The sequence below is a fragment of the Metarhizium acridum genome (genome assembly GCF_019434415.1).
Source record: "Metarhizium acridum strain ARSEF 324 chromosome Unknown scaffold_578, whole genome shotgun sequence".
Taxonomy (NCBI): domain Eukaryota; kingdom Fungi; phylum Ascomycota; class Sordariomycetes; order Hypocreales; family Clavicipitaceae; genus Metarhizium; species Metarhizium acridum.
Window position 1 is genome coordinate 294,818 of NW_027094046.1, and position 17,411 is coordinate 312,228.

The following is a 17,411-nucleotide window of genomic DNA, read 5'->3' on the forward strand; positions in this document are numbered from 1 at the left end:
TAGTATTCCATTTAATCTTTGGACGGCCTATCAGTTACAATTGCCTTCAAAATCTTTTCTGCGCCGCCATCTATGAGCCTCGCGGCAAGGTCCCGCCCCAATTGCGAGGCTTGATCATTCGTCAGCAACATAGCGTCTATACTGCGCTCAACACACTCAGTGCCATCGAGACTGACAACAATGGCCTTCATCCGCAGTACCTGATGCTCAGATTGTCCAATCCACTCCGTTTCCACACCAATGGGAACGCTGCAGCCGCCCTCCAGAGCACGCAGCAGAGCGCGCTCGGCAAGGGAAGCAAGCGTCGATTTCCGGTCCCCCAGCTGATTGACAAATTGGAGCGTTTTGCTGTCCCCCTTTCGGATTTCCAGACCAAGAGCGCCCTGGCCGACTGCGTGCAGAATCCCGCCATCCTTGGAGCCGAGGTACTGGCTGATGCGGCTCTTGAGACCGACACGCTCGAGGCCCGCGGCTGACATGATCATGCATGTATATTCACTTTCGGGGTCTTCAACCTTGGCTAGGCGAGTATCCACGTTCCCGCGCAGGTTGGAAAATCGTAGGTGCGGGTAAAGGCGGCGAAGCTGCGCTGAATGGCGCACTGATGACGTGCCAACGACGGCGCCTGGAGGAAGTGTCTGTAGGCTGGTGTAGGCAAGGCCGGCCTTGACTACCAGAGCATCACGGGGGTCATCTCGGAGAGGAATGTCTGTCTGCTAGGTCACACGAGTCGGGAATGGACGTTGGCATATCTGGTCGGCGTTAGCTCTGGGCAGAGATGGAACGGCAGAGCTTCGTACCTTTGAGACAACGCACGACAACGTCCATTGGCCCGATGTCAGTTTCTCTTCCGCTCGGCTGTCCATAGGCTTTTTTGTCCAAAGTCGTAGAGAGCCGTAGACTTGTCCTTGTCGCCTAAAGTGTGCAGTGCCTCGATCTCGAATGTCCGGCTGGGTAAGAGCTTTTGCAGACTGTCCCGGATGCCTTCTGTCTGGACCACGGCCAGTTTTGATCTGCGAGTGACGAGGCGCAGCGGTTGCTGTGTATTAATCAAAGTTGGAGACATGATTGGAGTTCCGAGTCAATGATAATGAATAATGACTAGAGGAAGTCTTGAAATGTTGTGACGAGATGAGGAAGGATGTTTGAAGGCGGTGGATCGTCAGCACCGACTTGACGACACCATGGTGCATGTCGTTCAGCATTGTGGGGCGTAAGCGGCCGCCTGAGATGCATGTGAGATGTATGTCCTAGACTAGGAAGCAAGTATCTGCAGAGGGAAAAAGAAGAAAAATTGGGCGAGAAATGGGGAACTGGTTTCGTGCACAGTAGGGGTTACAAATGGCGATCTATTCGACCAGAAAATCGTTGCGAGCACCACCAGCGGCTTAGACAGCCCTTCCCCCCAAATACCGTAGCCAAATAAAAGTGCAACTTCGTTGGACAAACAACGAGTTCTCCGAAGGGGATTTATTATTGTCCATCAGCCCATGACGAGCAAACCCAATGGCCATAGCCTCCACGTAGGTATCGGTTAGCCGGAGGCCCGAAGCTTTTAAACCAACGCAGAGACGTCTCTAGTCCCTGACGGAACGAGTGCCGAATTCTCTCTATTTTTCAGTATACCGAATCAAGTTGACCAAATTCAAATCTGAAAGCAAGACCCGCACGGAGGAGGCTTGCTTTGTTTGTCACGATGAAGTTGCTGCCGCAATATCGTCAGGGTGCACGAAGAAGGCGATGCCAATAATGACATACCTGCACGGCAGTTAGAAGAGCATACAACAATCAAGACGGGGTATAAACGGCATCACCTACGTGCCCACCAGCAACAAGCCCTCGAAATAATTCGTCGACCCATCGTGCACGATGCAGTTGACAACCAGGGTCGACATTGTCAACACGATGGTCTCAAACGTGTCGAACTGCAGCGACATGGGCTTGCCCATGATCCAGCCAACCACGATGAGAAAGGGCGTGACAAAGAGCGAGATCTGCAGCGTCGCCCCGACAATGACGGAAACGGCGAGATTCACGCGATCGGACCTCGACCACTGGACTGTCCCTACCAAGCACCCTGCGTTGCCGACAATCGGCACAATGATCAAGCCGATGAAGCTTCTGCTCACCCCCAGCGCTTCGACAAAGCCGTCGACACTATCGACGAGCGCATCAGAGCAGAAGGAAACGCCGAGGGTGGCGAGGACGAGGATGATACTGCTGGATAGGCCGTGAAGCTTGTTCTCTGGCTCGTCTTCCTCCTCGCTGAACAGGTCTGCGTGCGTGACCGACTGGAAGTACAGGTATATGAGGTAAAATAAGAGCAGTATGACGGCGGTGATGCGTGACAGAAGCAAAACATGCTCGCTCGGATGGTCGCTGGAGCCGCTCTGGTTTGGGTCGGCCATGTGCAGTGCCGAGGGCATGATGAGCGATACGCAGGATATGATCATGAGGGACGTCAGAACTCCGGCGACGTCGATGTTGATCTCGACTGATTTCTTCCCCAGGCCAGATAGTAGGAAACACGTTCCAAGAATCTATTCGACCTTGATGAGCAGAGTGACTGGGGTTGAAGGGTAAGAGTCCGACTGACCAACAGGATAGAGGACAGAATACTTCCAATCATGCTTGACTGGACGATGGATATTTCGTCCTCTCTCAAGGCACTTATTCCAACCTGTGGGAGGGGTGAGCAACATGGCGTTTTTGCGTTGACGCGGGTTCCGAAGCCATCATACAATCATTTCTACTGCATTGCCAAACGTGGCATTGATCAGGCCGCCGGCTACAGAACCAACAATGGCAGCCAACTGCTCGGTTCCGAATGTGAGGATAGAAGCCAGCGGCAACATGGCCAGAAAGTTGAGAACGAAGACGGCGGCCGGCGGCCATCCCCATGAGCCGGCCATGAGGCCCAGAGGGACGCAGGGAAGCAGCACGTTGGAATAGCTGCACGTCAAGGCTGCCATCATGGCGTGCGTTCCCTCTCTACGTGCGCTATGCAGTAGGCCTTTTCGACGTGTAGCCTGGGCATTTTGCGGATTGGCAAGCAGCGGCCTCCTCTCGTCGTCCCTCGGGCTTTGGGTCTCTGGACTCATGATGATGCTTGACGCGTGTTTCGATTGTTCCAGAGAGACCACGCCCGTTCTTGCTTGGACAAGGCAAAGGGTCCTGCCAGTCCATTCATCTCCAACCTCACGGTGGAGCCGTCATCAATTGATACGCCCCAAGCGTGCAGTGGCTATGCAAAAGTTGCCAGGGTTGCTGGATGAAACGGCACCTTTTGGCTGCAGCCACCCAGCGTCTGTGAGTTGGTCAGCCGGGGCCAAGAATACAGTGTCTCACAAACGCGGTCAGGTTCCGTGACGGTGTGCAGGTGGACGGATTGCTTTCGATCATTGAGCATGTCGCCCCGCCGCACGATGTCACAGCAGGGTACCATTTTGAACGTCAGACTGGTCGTCGAGCCGGCGGGCCGTGGTCTTGAGGCTCCATCTCAATCCCTCCGTAAACGCTTGAGAACTTGTTCTTTCGTCTCTGGGGACAGCTGGATAGAGTCAAAACTTCAAAAATGCCCGGCGCCGATAGCCAGCCGCAGCTCGCAGCAAGCATTCGAGCTCGACGACGTGCCATGGCTGAAGGCAGGGCCGCCTCGGATGATCCCGAGGTGCCTGAAAGAGAAGCGTCGATACCGCCCGTCTCCAGGACGCAATCCATGTTTCTGCGAATGCGGACAGACACTTACTACCAAGACGTCGGAACTCTGTTGCACGAGCTCTACTCCAGCCCGACCAAGGTGCTCCTGGTGTTTGCTCCCGTCGGGATCATTGCGGGATTTCTGCGCCTTCACCCAGTCGTCATCTTTGCCTTGAACCTTGTCGCCCTCGTGCCTCTCTCCGCCCTGATTCTCTACTCCGTTCTGGTATTTACGGCGGATTATGCCCTGCTTGGCGGACTGCTGCGCGCCGTGTTTGGAAACGCTACAGAACTTGCGGTACGGACCCGAAGAACCTGGCAGCGTGATTTCGTCGAATTGACTGAACTGCGTTTTCTAGCTCGGCATATGCGCTTTGCTGCGGGGCAAAGCGCAGCTCGCTCAATGGATCATGATTGGGAGTATTTTGACATATTGTCTCTTTGTGCGACTCCCACCAGAGCCTACTCTGTTTTCGTATCAAACTTGCGGGCTGACCAAGGAGCGTTGCGTAGGTGCTTGGCTTCAGCTTTCTCGTGGCTAGCTATGGGAAGAAGAAGGAGCCCTTCAGCAGGACCCGGACATCGATCATGTCATCCCTCGTCATGAGCGGCTCGATCTGCCTCGCAATCCCGACAGTGATTGCCATGGCGGTGGAGGAAAAGCACCACGCTGGCAAGGTCAACAAGGACCCTCTGTTTCTATCGCGCGCAACGTCCCTCGTCCAAATGTTTCTGTTCCTAGCATACCTCGTGTTTCGCTTTCGAACTCATAATCGAATCTTTCCCCGGAACCCCAACGGCCCTCATCTGAGCCGTACCAGTACTGGTCTCTCATCTGGATCCGGGTCGAGCCGTGGATCCCGTCACTCTCATGTGGACATGATCCTCGTGAGTCTAGGGGCTCTCACATTCACCGCCTTGTGTAGCTATTACTTGGTGGGCAGCTTGGCTGGAGCTACCAAGGCTCTGGGCGTATCCGAGTCCTTTACCGCGTTGGTCGTGGTGCCACAGGCCGGTAGTTTGATGAAGGCGGTTACCATCATCAAGCACACTCGGTCGAGCGCCGATGCGTTACCGAGCGGCATGGGCCGTCTTGACTTTGCAATCCGTTCCATCATGACCAATGTTTTCGACACGGAGCTCTTCATCCTCCCTATGCTGGTCCTGCTTGGCTGGGCCGTGGGCGAGCCTATGAAGCTAAGTTTTGGACTTTTCGAAGCCGTGATATTCTTGATGGCCATCCTGACCATGACGTACCTGGTACAGCATGGCAAAACAACTTATTTCGAAGGAATCATGCTCATGGGGACGTATGTGTACTTTTGCAATAAGCCACTCACGCCTGCTGCCGGAGCCTTGCTAACATTGAAACGTCCACTAGGTACCTATCTATTGCCATTGCATTATACGTCCGGCCCGATGTTACAAAAACCAGCCCGTCTGCCTTTGGGATTAGTCGTTTTTGAACGTCATGAAGATTCGTGGCATGTATCGGGAGCAGAGGCAGTCATGTGAAATAAGCCGCCATGATGACAATGTAGCTATAGACCTGAGATTAGTAATATCCCTGTTTAGCAGAAAAGCCAGGTACATCTTACACTGATATGAGCAGTGTTCCGTGCAAAAAAGTGTAGTGCTTGTCCTGGAGCACTTGGTTGACCATGATGACTGCCAAAAGCAGAATGTAGGTTTGCGACGGCTCAAAGTAGAGATCCATGGGCAGACGCAGCATCCATCCCAAGACTACCAGCAGTGGCAAAACAAACAGCGATATCTGCAGGATACTGCCGATAATGACGCCAATGGCAAAGTCAATCTTTTGATTCCTCGACGCGGCCACCACCTGCGCCAATTCCGACGCGTTGCTAGCAAGCGGCATGATGATGATGGCGATGAAGGTTTTGGAGATATTCCAGGCCCGAGAGGTGCCGTTCAGGGAGTCCATAAAGTTTGTCGTGCATTTGGCAATGAGGAGCCCGGACACGACCAGCGTCAGCGCAGCGACAGAAATGTCGGACATGGAGGGCCTATCCGTCTGCGGAACCTCCTCGGCGGCAGCAGCCTGGCATTGAGGCAACGAGGACTGGAAGACGTCTTCGTCTTCTTCCCTGTTTTCTTCGTCCTCGTCGTCTTCATCTACAAAAATGGACGAGTGCGTCCTGAGTTGAAAGTACAGGTAGGCGACGTAGACGCAGAGAAGCACGATCGCGGTGGCGCGACTAAAGTTGAGCACCATTCGGCGGAGGTCCCTCTCGCCGCCAGACTTGGAAGCAAACGTCGAGTACAGCGCTGCCGGGAGGACAAGCGCCACGGTGGTGATGATCATGAGGGTGGACAGGGTGTCGGCAACGGCCGAGTTGACGTTCAGCACGCCGGTGCCGCGGGCCGCCGTGATGAAGCAGCAGCCTTGGACCTGCGGTCATTAGAACACGGATCAGGGAGGAAAACGGTCGAGTTTGACGAACCAAGAGAATGTCGGAGAGGATGCTGCCAATCATCATGGACTGTGCGAGGCGCGGCTCATGGCGAAGGATGGCGAGGATGCCCACCTGTCGTGAATTAGCTGCGACGCCTGTCACAAGCCATTTGACGGGCTGCGTGTACTCACAATCAGCTCGACCGTGTTTCCAAACGTCGCGTTGATCAGCCCGCCTATCAAGCTGCCCCATCTGTTGCCTATGGTGTCGGAGGCATCGGACAGACGAGCCGACAGAGGCATGATGGCGACGACATTGCTCAGCGTGACGAGCGTGTCTGGCCATTTTGCCCAGTGTGCCGTGAAGCCCAGCGGGACAAACACCAGCAACAAGTCGACGTGGAAGAGCCGCTTCAGCGTGCTCATGGCCGCCTGCCGGATTGTCGATAGGGGCTGCGGCCGGTTGCTGGTATCCATTTTGAATTATGGCTTGGCGATTTGTGCCAATGTATCAAAAATCTGGGAAAGCTCAGTTCCCGTCGGGCAAAACCTGTGAGAGGCCCTTTGGCATAGGGTGGCCGCTCACTTGCTTGACGGGAATCAGTCGGGCCAAGCCTGGCAATTCAGTCACCGGCACAAATGGTCCATGGCTGTATGTATCCCTGGTGGGCCATGCTTTTCAGATGACCATCCTTGTCTCATCGGCAGGTCTAAGCCACTGTCGGCCCAGGCAGCATGACGCCTGTTATTGGGAGCTGAGCTGAGCTGTTTTGTCAAGGGACCAGTTGACATTCTTCTCCGTGAAAGAACATGAGGTACTCCGTATTCCAGGGGGTTTTCCGCGAGTTACATTGCTGAGGTGCGAAAATGCTAAATTATGGATAGCTCGCGCCGGCGTTGGTTTCGCCCGACTCACTCGGTTCCAAAGCCGCACCTATTGCCGTGATGAATCCATGAGGTCAATACAGATGTAATAGAAGGCGGCAAAGGGGGGCTTTGACTTGCGCCACCCCGCGTATTAAGCTCTACACTACTCCGTATGCCGTACTCTGTCCTGTGACCCATGATCGTGTTGCCTGCCTACTAGGTAGACAAGCTTACATGTATCTTGCCAGAGATTGTCCGCGGTAACGTAACCACCGTCTGTTGTCCTGTGAGCCACCTTGGATTCCTCGATGTTCTAGCAGCCCGTCAGTCCCCACACTTGCCGAAGTATGGGTTGTAACCCGTTCAGATGCTGTCAAGTCGCCCTCATCATGCTCATCATACAATACGTGTTTTGTGGGGCCAGATTGGGCCGGAAGTTGTCAGCCACAAACGAAACTGGGTGCATTACGGAGTAACTACCTGCTATTAGATCAGCTACAGGCCTTGTGCCGTGTTGCCGAGAAAGAAAAAAGAAAATGCCCCAGGCGTGTTGTAAATGACGGCTTGGGGGGGGGGGGGGGGGTTGTCGGGTGAAACCATCATGGATGACTCGCAGCTCTGTTCCTGCTGCCGAGGCGGTTGTGGGACGATGCGACCTTGCCAGACTGCATCTTCTATACCGTCATTCCTGGCATTCTCGACGGTGGGCTTATCGACTTCACGGCAGCCATGTTCACAGTTCCGCAGGCTAGGACAAGCCACGGCGCCCCGTCATTTGACTTGGCCATGGGACATCTGGAACATTGAAGCGCTTGATGTTCACATGCAGACTGGAGTCACTAGTGTCTTGTCCACGAGCCGGGCGGCTAACCCCTCGTCTCTAGTACTCCATACTTTAGCTTCCGCGCTTCCGTCCTTCTTTTATACCTAACCGATCGCTCCCTTGGTAGTTTTGGACTTCGTCACGCCACCCCCAGCACCTTGGAGAAGATGCGCGAGCGCTGCCCCTGTCCTCGCCTCTGCGCAATCAGCCGCCCGTCAATCCAATAAAGAGCCGGGTGTCCTCGGATGAATCGCCGTCGCAGGCTCTGTTTCCGTCTCCAACACCTTGGGTAGTTGGCAGATGCGTAGCCGCCTCGACCTACCAAAGCAGTGAAATGTTGCCCTCGGCCAGCAGCCATGGCGAGGAATCACCAGAGCCCCAGTATCCGGCACGGAACAGAGCTCCTACAATAACAATACATCCTGCTGTAAGTTTTACGTGCGGCTCGTGTTCCATCATTCCATCATATGACTTCTAAAGCTCTACCAGGACGAGGTCATTGCTCAAAACAGCCATCTGCAAGATCCCTTTGTGCCACCACATCATACGGATCGCCGGAATCGCGGCTGTCTACTTGCCTCGTCTTCCGGCAGGACACCTGATCGTCAAACAGCTCTTCAGATACCCATTATAGATTGCGCAGATGCAGACCAGGACAACACATCAGCCACGACAATCTCCCCCGTCTTCTCCGCCATGAGGTCCTACTCTGCCTCCTCTTGCAGCACGTTCGCGGCCCACGGCAGGTCGTGCAGTCGTCGCCCGTCCCATTCTAGCACGTGCGATGCGCCGTTTCTTTTGTCGCCAAAGGCTCTAGCCGAGACCATTGCTTCCAAGAGCATCGCTGAGCTCGAGGCCCTCGGCGGACTCGATGGCCTAGCTCAAGGTTTGCAAACTGACTTGTACGCTGGCCTGTGTGAGGACCTGCAATCGTTTCATGCTGGCGGCCCGTCACTGGATCAAGACATACACGGGCCACATCAATATAGAGTAGAGGTGTATGGTGTCAACAAGATACCACCAAAGAAGACAAAGGGCATCCTCGAGCTGATGATGCTTGCGTTGAGCGACAAGGTCCTGGTTCTGCTGTGTGTTGTCGCAGGCATATCATTGTTGATCGGGGTGTACCAGACTCTGTTCCAACCACATCTGCCAGGGCAGCCAAGGATTGAGTGGATGGACAGCCTGACCATCATGGCGGCCGTTCTCATCGTTGTAGTCACGGGAGCAGTCAACGACTACCAAAAGGAGAAGCAATTTGCCCGTCTCGTCAAAAAGGTACGTACATCATCGCTGCCCTTTTGCCCCTCGGTAATGCGTGTCTTGTTCCATAACCGACGGCGCAACAAATGGCCAGGCACAATTTATGACCATACCTTAGACCGAAGACCGGGTTGTGGAAGCGGTACGTTCTGGAAAGAGTACAGAAATATCCGTTTTCGACATACTCGTTGGCGATATTCTCCACGTCTCGGCCGGCAGTGTGATCCCGGCCGATGGCGTGCTAGTGACGGGATTCTCAGTTCGATGCGACGAGTCGTCCATCACCGGTGAATCGGATCACATTACCAAAACGCCCTTGAACACGGCGCTATCAAGACTGGACGTTGGCGAGGCCGCCAAGGATATAGATCCATTCATGATCTCCGGTAGCAAAGTCTTGAAAGGAACGGGCACCTACTTGGTCACCGGAGTTGGAGTTAATAGCATGTATGGCCGACTCAAGATGGACGTTACCGAGAGAACGGAAGCTACTCCGTTGCAAAAGAAGCTGAGTGATATAGCAGACAGAATAGCCGTGGCCGGCGTGACCGTCTCTGTTTTGTTATTTGCAGTCCTTGGGATCGAAATCCTCGTTCAACTGCCTGGCTCTGATCGGACCTTTGTTGAGCTTGTGCAAATATTCCTCAGGATGTTCCTGGTATCAATAAGCATCATTGTTGTTGCCGTCCCTGAAGGCTTGCCGCTAGCCGTAACTCTTGCTCTCGCAATCGGGGTGACAAGAATGCTCAAGGACAACAATCTGGTCAGAGTTCTCTCGGCGTGTGAAACGATGGGTAACGCGACCGTGGTTTGCTCCGACAAAACTGGAACACTTACAATGAACAAAATGGCTGTTGCCGCTGGCTGTGTTGGATTGGATGGCTCGTTTGATGACCTGGGACACCATGTAACGGAGGTTAATCCGAGTTCTCGAAATGAGGTAGGTGAACCGTGCTGCTCGGGTCCAGAGAATACGTCGTCGCTTGTAAGATTCCGGTCGTCGGTCGATCCGCTAGTTCGAGATGTCTACATGCAGTCAATCTCTATGAATACCGCAGCCTCAGAGGGGGTGGTAGATGGGCTATCGACCTTTATTGGAGCCAGCACTGAAGTCGCGCTTCTCACCTTTGCAAGGACGTGGCTGGGTATGCGGCCATTGCAGGAAGAGCGGGCAAACACGCAGATTGTACAGGCCTGTCCGTTCGACTCTAGGAGAAAGTACATGGCTACTGTGGCCCTACAAGCGAATGGCTTGCACCGATTGTACTTGAAAGGTGCTCCCGAAGTCATCTTACGAAACTGCGACCGAGTCTTGTATAATGCAACCCTACCGTTAGCGGAGGATGCAACGCTCACCCCTGAACGCCACCAGTCGCTTCTTCAAATCGTTGACTCCTATGGAAAGCTATCACTGCGGACAATCGGATTCGCCTACAAGGATATTGTCTGCTGGCCGCCAACAAGTACATCGAGCGAGGATGAGATGTGGCAGCAACTTCTCACCGGCATGACCTTCCTGGGAACACTAGCGATTCATGATCCTCTCAGACCCGAAGTTACCGATGCCATAGCGCAATGTGCCCAAGCAGGAGTGTCGGTTAGAATGGTTACGGGTGATAATATCCAAACCGCGCGAGCGATTGCGCGAGAGTGCGGTATTTTAACTGATTCCGGGGTTGCCATGGAAGGGTCTCAATTCAGAAACCTGTCTGCATCCCAGATGTACGACCTTCTCCCCAATCTACAGGTTCTTGCTCGATCTAGCCCCGAGGACAAGAAGACAGTTGTCCAGCGACTCAAAGAGCTGGGTGAGACCGTGGCCGTCACTGGAGATGGGACCAATGACGGGCCGGCGCTGCGGACGGCAGACGTGGGCTTCTCGATGGGCATATCCGGCACAGACGTCGCCAAGGAAGCATCATCCATAGTTCTCATGGACGATAATTTTTCTTCCATTGTAAGCGCCATTGAGTGGGGGAGGAGTATTAACGACGTGGTGAAGAAGTTCCTCCATGTAGGTTGCAGACCTCGCCACGACGATCAAGATGGTGCAAGCTAATCGGTTTGAGTAGTTTCAACTCACGGCAAACATCACTGCCGTCACGCTCACATTCGTATCATCCGTGTCCAGCGGCACAGGCGAATCCATCATATCGCCCGCCCAACTGCTTTGGATCAACCTGATTATGGACACTCTAGCAGCGCTGGCGCTTGCGACTGACCCGGCAAATCCTTCTGTCCTACAGCGCGCCCCGGATACCAAAGCCACGCCGCTGATATCCATTACCGGGTGGAAGATGATTATCGGACAGGCAGTATACCAACTGCTCGTGATGTTCGTACTCGATTTCAAAGGGGCCGATCTTCTGAAGCTCGTGAGGTCAGACGAGGCGGCTACATTGGAGACATTTGTGTTCAATACCTTTGTATGGATGCAGCTATTCAACTTATACAAGTGAGTCATTGAATGCACTTTATAACAACCAGATATCAGTACTAATAAACCTGCAGCAACCGCCGTTTAGACAACAATCTCAACGTTTTTGAGGGCCTGCACAAAAATGTCTACTTCATTGTTGTCAACATCGTCATCATCCTGGGCCAGGTTCTCATTGTGACTATCGGTGGAATCGCGCTCTCAACAACGCCGCTTTCGATCAAGGAATGGATCTTTTCGATATTGCTTGGCGCGCTGTGTATGCCTGTTGCCGTCTTGCTTCGACTTCTTCCCGATGACGCGGTTGCAAGTGCATTCAGGCTACCACGGTCGTGGCAAACATGGTTCCGCAAACGATCGCCCTCGACGACACCGAGCAACGCAACGTGGCTTTCGACAGTTGACCACATCCGCTGCGAACTAGTTACGTGTACGCAACCACGAAGTTCCCGGCTACGGCGCCTGATTCGTGCCTCGTCGAGGGGCTGGGGGTGGACCAGTTCTGAAGGCGATGCCGAAAGAGGCCATTCCGATAATGAGAGAACGCCGCTACTTCAAAATCGAGATGCCGATGTGATTGGTAGTAGAAGAGGCTCGGTGTGTGCCCCGTCGGTGGTCATGGTTGGCATGGTGGCCGGCGGAGTTGGGGGATTGCCTCGTGTTGAACCTCATCATGACGGGTAGACATGTTGGTGGGTGTAGGCTTGCTTCAAAATATACCATTTCGTTTTTTGTAAATCATGTCTGTACTAGCTACCTTGTCCCGTATCCGTGGGCAAAATATCTTGCTGAATACGTGGCTTACCGGATCGAGGCCGATTTGACTCGGCGGGGCAGGCAAACCCAACAAGCAGAAGATTATATGACTATTATAACTACCATGTTGAACCGAAACTGGTTATTTGTTTGTCTACCTGGAATACATTGTAGAATTAAGCATTGCACAAGGCCCAGATCTAGAACTCGGGCGCTTTCATAAGTAGGTTCGAATTTTCATTAAAAATTTCACAAAAAAGTCACCTTTCCTAAATTAATATGTGGAACCCTCATAAATTTAAGCAAACTTACATAAATCTAAAAATCAGACTAAACCCCCTTACAACTAATGTACCGCGCTAGCTAGGGCCGCGTAGATGCCTGTAAAAGGCTTAAATGCCAAGATAAGTCCGAAAAAATGCGTTTTCAGACCTTTCAAAAAGGAGCCAGTCGAGTTGGCTCTAAAATTGCATTTGGGACCTACTTGATGTGTTCTGACCAAAAATAACGAGTATTTATGAGAGTATAAGCGTGTTTTTCGTGGTAATAATGATAATGGTGATAATGGTAATAATAATAATGATGATGATGATGATAAAATGATAAATGATGATAACGATATTATTATAACCCTAACCCTAAGGGAATTTTGGAAAGGAGAAGAGGTCCGGTCTGAATGTCAACCTAAAAAGCGGTACATGTTTAAATCCCCACTGTGGGTCAGTGCCGATTGTATCTTTGCGGACTTTTCCCCAAGACAGCGCCCGAGTTCTGGATCTGGGCCTAAGCTCCACCCAAGAAATTGTCAGGAGCGAACACTTCGCCAAGGGGCAGTGCAGACCACGAGTAAGTTCTATGCTGCGCCATTATAAAGATGTCGTGCTCCAATTTCTGGGAATTTAGTACCAGTTTACCCCTTATATTCTGTTGAGATACACCAACCACGTCTGCTTCATTCAGCCGAAGGCTGACTCTACATTAATCCATAAGTTTTCCGAATAATGAGGGTTTGGTGCAGGCTTGACAAATAAGTTTCTATTGGTCCAAATTTTGTATGGGAAATCGCGAAAGAAGGCTGGATTGGTTGGTGGCTCTAGAAAAGTGGGTAAAGGACAGCCACCGTCTGTCGGTGCTTCTTTGTTTACTTCTCTGTTTACAATCGTTTACAATCGTTTACAATCGTTTACAATCGCTAAATTTGCCCAGCGATCTGTTCGTTTGCTTGGCCAGCAGCCTTTCTTCCATTATTGAAACAGATGTACCGCATGGTTGGGTATGGATTATGATTCTAGGGGTAATATTAGTCCTAGATCTGAATTGGCAGTCCATTGCCCGTCTTGCGACCGAACAAAATCACCAAGTAATTTCGTTAGCAGGAGGAAATCTGCCAATCCAACTACAACCTGTCTGGAATGCCGGGACCACCGCAATTCCGAGGTAACTGACACCATTGATATACTATATATGCCTCCCTAACCTGATCAAGCGTGCCAGGTCCAAAGGTGCCGTCCTTGCATTGAGAAAGCTGGCTGTCCGTCCTACCTCAGCTGAGAGATCTGCCCCGAAAAGAACCGACAGAGACGCTGGCCTATCGCCTCCTAACCAGAGATCTGGAACCCAACCTACATCGCCAGAGAAGCTACGGCAACAACATACAGCTAGGAGTTTGTTCGGAGAGCCAGGCAGCCAGCCGCAGATAGTGCTGGGGACGCCGATCCCACCAACCCAAGCGAGCTCGCGGCTCTTCCGGGCTCTAGCTCCCTCACCGCCTGTGCCGCCCTCGACCGATCCTGTCGCCTCACATTCTGATCCATCTACTGTCCGAAGCAGCACGACTGGTGTGGACTACTCTTACCTGGCTGTTAGGTTCCACAAGGGCGGGAAGGACTCGCAAGATGATGCCTCCAAGGCCGGCGCCAGGGCCAAGCAGGCCACTATTCGGCGCGACCATCGTTCACGACGCCGTGCAGGGGAGGCTGTGTCACTAACTCCCACAATCTCTCAACTCGGCGTCTTTGAAGGTTCTGATGGTCCTGGAGAAGGTATCCTTGTGCTGTGGTCCCGGCAGTTTGTTCAAGCTAACCACGGAACGTAGCTGGGAGTCAAGATCGACTACAGGCAAATGAGCTCCCAGATGGGGATGGAATGACCAAGGAAGCGGATGACAGGGGACAGTTCTCTGAATCTGATGTTGACGTCGAGGACTATTTCAACTTGCTGCTTTCACCTGCTCGACCACGGAAGTACCTCGAACACCTAGGGGTAGAGTCTGATTCCGATCTAGGGGACGAAGACGGGAACGATAATAGCAATGCCTTGGACGAAAGCCCTCTTCGCTATTGCTCGCGGCAGCCTTCCAGAAAGTCAGGGCCTCGTCGCCGTGCTCGCCGTGGTCCTGCCCCTGGTACAGGAGGGCGGCCAAAAAAATCTCAAAGGCAAACTCGATCGTCGGGGCCGCCACGACGGTACCGGAGTCCAGTGATGATTCCACCTGAAGAATCGGCCGTATTTCACGCACAAGATCCGGTGTGGAATGGGGACCTGGACGCTTGCGCCTTGACCTGTCGTGATAAAGCAATCCTCCGTGAGTTCTGGACAAAGCTGGACAATGACCAAATGCAATTTTGTGGTCGATGTCAAGAGCGTTGGTTCCAGATGAAGATCGATTCTGATGGCATTTGTGCGCGTTGCTGTCGAAAGGATGATAAACGCGGCCCTGAAGAGCCGTACTTCTTCTCTGTGGACAACCAGTTGGATTTTGGCTCCGTACCGACTCAATTGCCTCAGCTTACACCTACTGAAGAGTCTTTAATAGGCCGTGTTCACGTCCACGTGAATATTATGCTTGTGCGGGGCCAGCAGTACAAATATCGGGGACATGTTGTTCACTTTCTCCGCGAGGTTGGCTTGGTGTACAACCAACTCCCGCTTTTGCCGCGGGAGTTGAACACTGTATTACTCCGTCCTTCCAATACGTCGTCCCATGCAAACCTTAGCCGGCAATTCACCCGCCAGTTCCGTGTACGCCGCCAGCCAGTTGCCATATGGCTTAACTACCTCCGGCGCCATCATCCTGGCTATCGATGCATCGTCATCGACGAAGAGCGGCTGAGTCAATTGCCTCAAGATGGCAATGTCCTGGACGACATCCCCCAGAGCCAGGTGGAGGCTGCCGAAGTTGGACCCGAGGAAGATGAGGAGGCAGAACCGGACCTGGAGGACGAGGCTGCGGTGCCGGACCTTTTGGCCAAGGACACGGAGCTCGATGCTCTGCGGTCTATTCTTGCCGGAGAACCAGAAGCTGAACCAAGGCTTTCCACAAGCTTCCAGGAGCAGGTGCAGCACGAGCTGCAGCTTCCGAATATACGGCGCACACCCATTAATGAGTTCAATCGCTCTCATGCCCTACTCTCCTTAGCTTTTCCCTGCCTCTTTCCTGACGGGAGAGCCGACTTTGTTGAGCCTCGGCTACGGTCAATCGACTACAAGGACTACATCGAGCACGCGATGCGCTGGCATGACGGGCGTTTTGCACGCCACCCGACCTTCCGCTTCGTCGCCTTCAATACTCTGATGCGGTCACAGGCCCGTGCACGGTCCAAATTCTTCGTGAAGCAACACGATGGTAGTCATGAACCGCTCACACGGGAGCAGCTTGTTCAGGCACTGGAGCACAGCGAGGACCCTGAGGCGCAGGTGCTAATCAACTCAATCACAAGACATGCGGTACCTATTCGCGGCACGCGCCCCTTCTGGAACAGGAAGAGGCAGGACCTCGAGGCCTATGCCTACAACCTTGGATGTCCTGGTGCATTCATCACATTCAGCCCGGCAGATTTACACTGGCGGAGTCTCTACCAGCACATGCCCCGATATGATGAATGGCTGGCTGCGTCCGAGTCCGAGAGGATGGGTCTCTCGCGCCAACTTTTGCGTCAGAATCCTCACATTGCTGCTTTCCATTTCTACCGCCGATACTGTTTCTTTCGAGATATCGTGTTAAGCAAGAAGTTCAACATTACGGATTACTGGGATCGGTATGAATGGCAAGGGCGTGGCAGTCCGCACAACCATGGCCTGTACTGGATGGAGAATTGCCCAAGAGTCGACATGGTGGATGAAGCCGCTCGTGATGTTTTTGCACGCACGTGGGGATTCCACATCACTGCCATTAATCCTGAGCCGACTAGGACTATGCCCCAGGGTGAGGGTAACCCCCTGAGCGTAGATCCACTGAGTACAGAACTGACATTCCTGCGTCTCTCACAAATCGTCAACCGCTGCCAGCGCCACAGATGCAATACCACATACTGCTTACGCGTAAGGAAGAGAACCGTTGATCTGGCGAGGGATATGGAAGGCGCTGCTGCAGATATCGAGGCGGCCAATGCGGCCAATCCAGAGCGGGAGTGTCGTTTTGACTTTCCTCGTGCCTTGCGGGAGCTGGCCGCAGTGATCAGGAAGGAAGGCAAGTCGTACTATGTCTTCGAGGCGGCGCGGAATGACAACCTCATGAATCACTTCAATCCCGCCATTATACTAGGCTGGCTAGCCAATATCGACATATCTCCTTGCACCAGCCTACAGGCGGTTATTACGTACGCTGCCAAGTATTGCAGCAAATCTGAGAAGAAGACTGAGCCTTACTGTAAGCTTGCAGACCAGGTTTTGCCGCACACGGCACACCTTCAGCCGCTATTATCCTTCTCCTCTCGCCTGATGAATAAGCTGATTGCCGAGAGAGATTACTCGGCGCAGGAGATTTCCCATCTTCTCCTTAACATTCCTCTGCAGGAAGGCACGCGGATGGTGGTCTCTGTCGACTGCCGTCCTTTGGAGCAACATGCACGTTCGTATCGCGTGGATGAAGATGTCAACGAGACCGTCGGCAGCTACAGGAGGTATCTCGAGAGAAATGACCAGCACGAGGATGCAACTTACCTCGAGTACCTGCAATCGTATAATCTCAAGACGTGGAGGAGACTCGCTGCCAACGCGAAGAAGAGAGTCCTGTCTTACTTTCCTCGATACAGGTCCGTGGAGGCATCTCCCCAGTTTGGTGACTTCTGCCGTGTTAAATTGATGATGGCTCATCCGCATCGCTCTCCAGAGGAGTTGCTCACCGTGGGCGGGCAGCGGTTCGATTCCTT

General features: G+C 53.1%; 5 protein-coding genes across 7 annotated transcripts; 2 read left to right on the forward strand and 3 right to left on the reverse strand.

Moving 5' to 3' along the window:
- Positions 1–11: 11 nt before the first annotated feature.
- HEM3_6 (porphobilinogen deaminase) lies at positions 12–485 on the reverse strand (the record flags this gene model as incomplete). The annotated part of the gene is made up of 1 exon (XM_066122468.1): positions 12–485. One exon carries the CDS (start codon positions 483–485, stop codon positions 12–14), a length of 474 nt encoding a protein of 157 aa, XP_065972478.1.
- Positions 486–1,691: 1,206 nt separating this feature from the next.
- VCX1_7 (Vacuolar membrane antiporter) lies at positions 1,692–4,571 on the reverse strand (the record flags this gene model as incomplete). The annotated part of the gene is made up of 4 exons (XM_066122469.1): positions 2,742–4,571; positions 2,597–2,680; positions 1,819–2,540; positions 1,692–1,758 (listed from the first exon to the last, which is right to left on the reverse strand). Exons 1-4 carry the CDS (start codon positions 3,099–3,101, stop codon positions 1,692–1,694), a joined length of 1,233 nt encoding a protein of 410 aa, XP_065972479.1. The 5' UTR covers positions 3,102–4,571.
- VCX1_8 (Vacuolar membrane antiporter) lies at positions 3,575–4,306 on the forward strand (the record flags this gene model as incomplete). The annotated part of the gene is made up of 1 exon (XM_066122470.1): positions 3,575–4,306. The coding sequence occupies one exon, from the start codon at positions 3,575–3,577 to the stop codon at positions 4,304–4,306; it is 732 nt and encodes a 243-aa protein (XP_065972480.1).
- Positions 4,572–5,293: 722 nt separating the features above from the next.
- On the reverse strand, positions 5,294–6,592 carry J3458_021206 (uncharacterized protein; the record flags this gene model as incomplete). The annotated part of the gene is made up of 3 exons (XM_007816112.2): positions 5,294–6,112; positions 6,165–6,248; positions 6,308–6,592. The coding sequence occupies 3 exons, from the start codon at positions 6,590–6,592 to the stop codon at positions 5,294–5,296; spliced, it is 1,188 nt and encodes a 395-aa protein (XP_007814303.1).
- Positions 6,593–7,558: 966 nt separating this feature from the next.
- On the forward strand, positions 7,559–12,488 carry J3458_021207 (uncharacterized protein). Of its 3 annotated transcripts, XM_007816113.2 has the most exons (5): positions 7,559–8,232; positions 8,295–9,083; positions 9,187–11,082; positions 11,141–11,523; positions 11,580–12,488. In XM_007816113.2, the coding sequence occupies exons 1-5, from the start codon at positions 8,140–8,142 to the stop codon at positions 12,187–12,189; spliced, it is 3,771 nt and encodes a 1,256-aa protein (XP_007814304.2). In that variant the 5' UTR covers positions 7,559–8,139; the 3' UTR covers positions 12,190–12,488. The 3 variants fall into 3 exon arrangements, with proteins under 3 accessions (XP_007814304.2, XP_065972481.1, XP_065972482.1); XM_066122471.1 differs by having other exon boundaries at positions 7,559–9,083; XM_066122472.1 differs by having other exon boundaries at positions 7,559–11,082.
- The last annotated feature ends 4,923 nt before the right edge of the window (positions 12,489–17,411 follow it).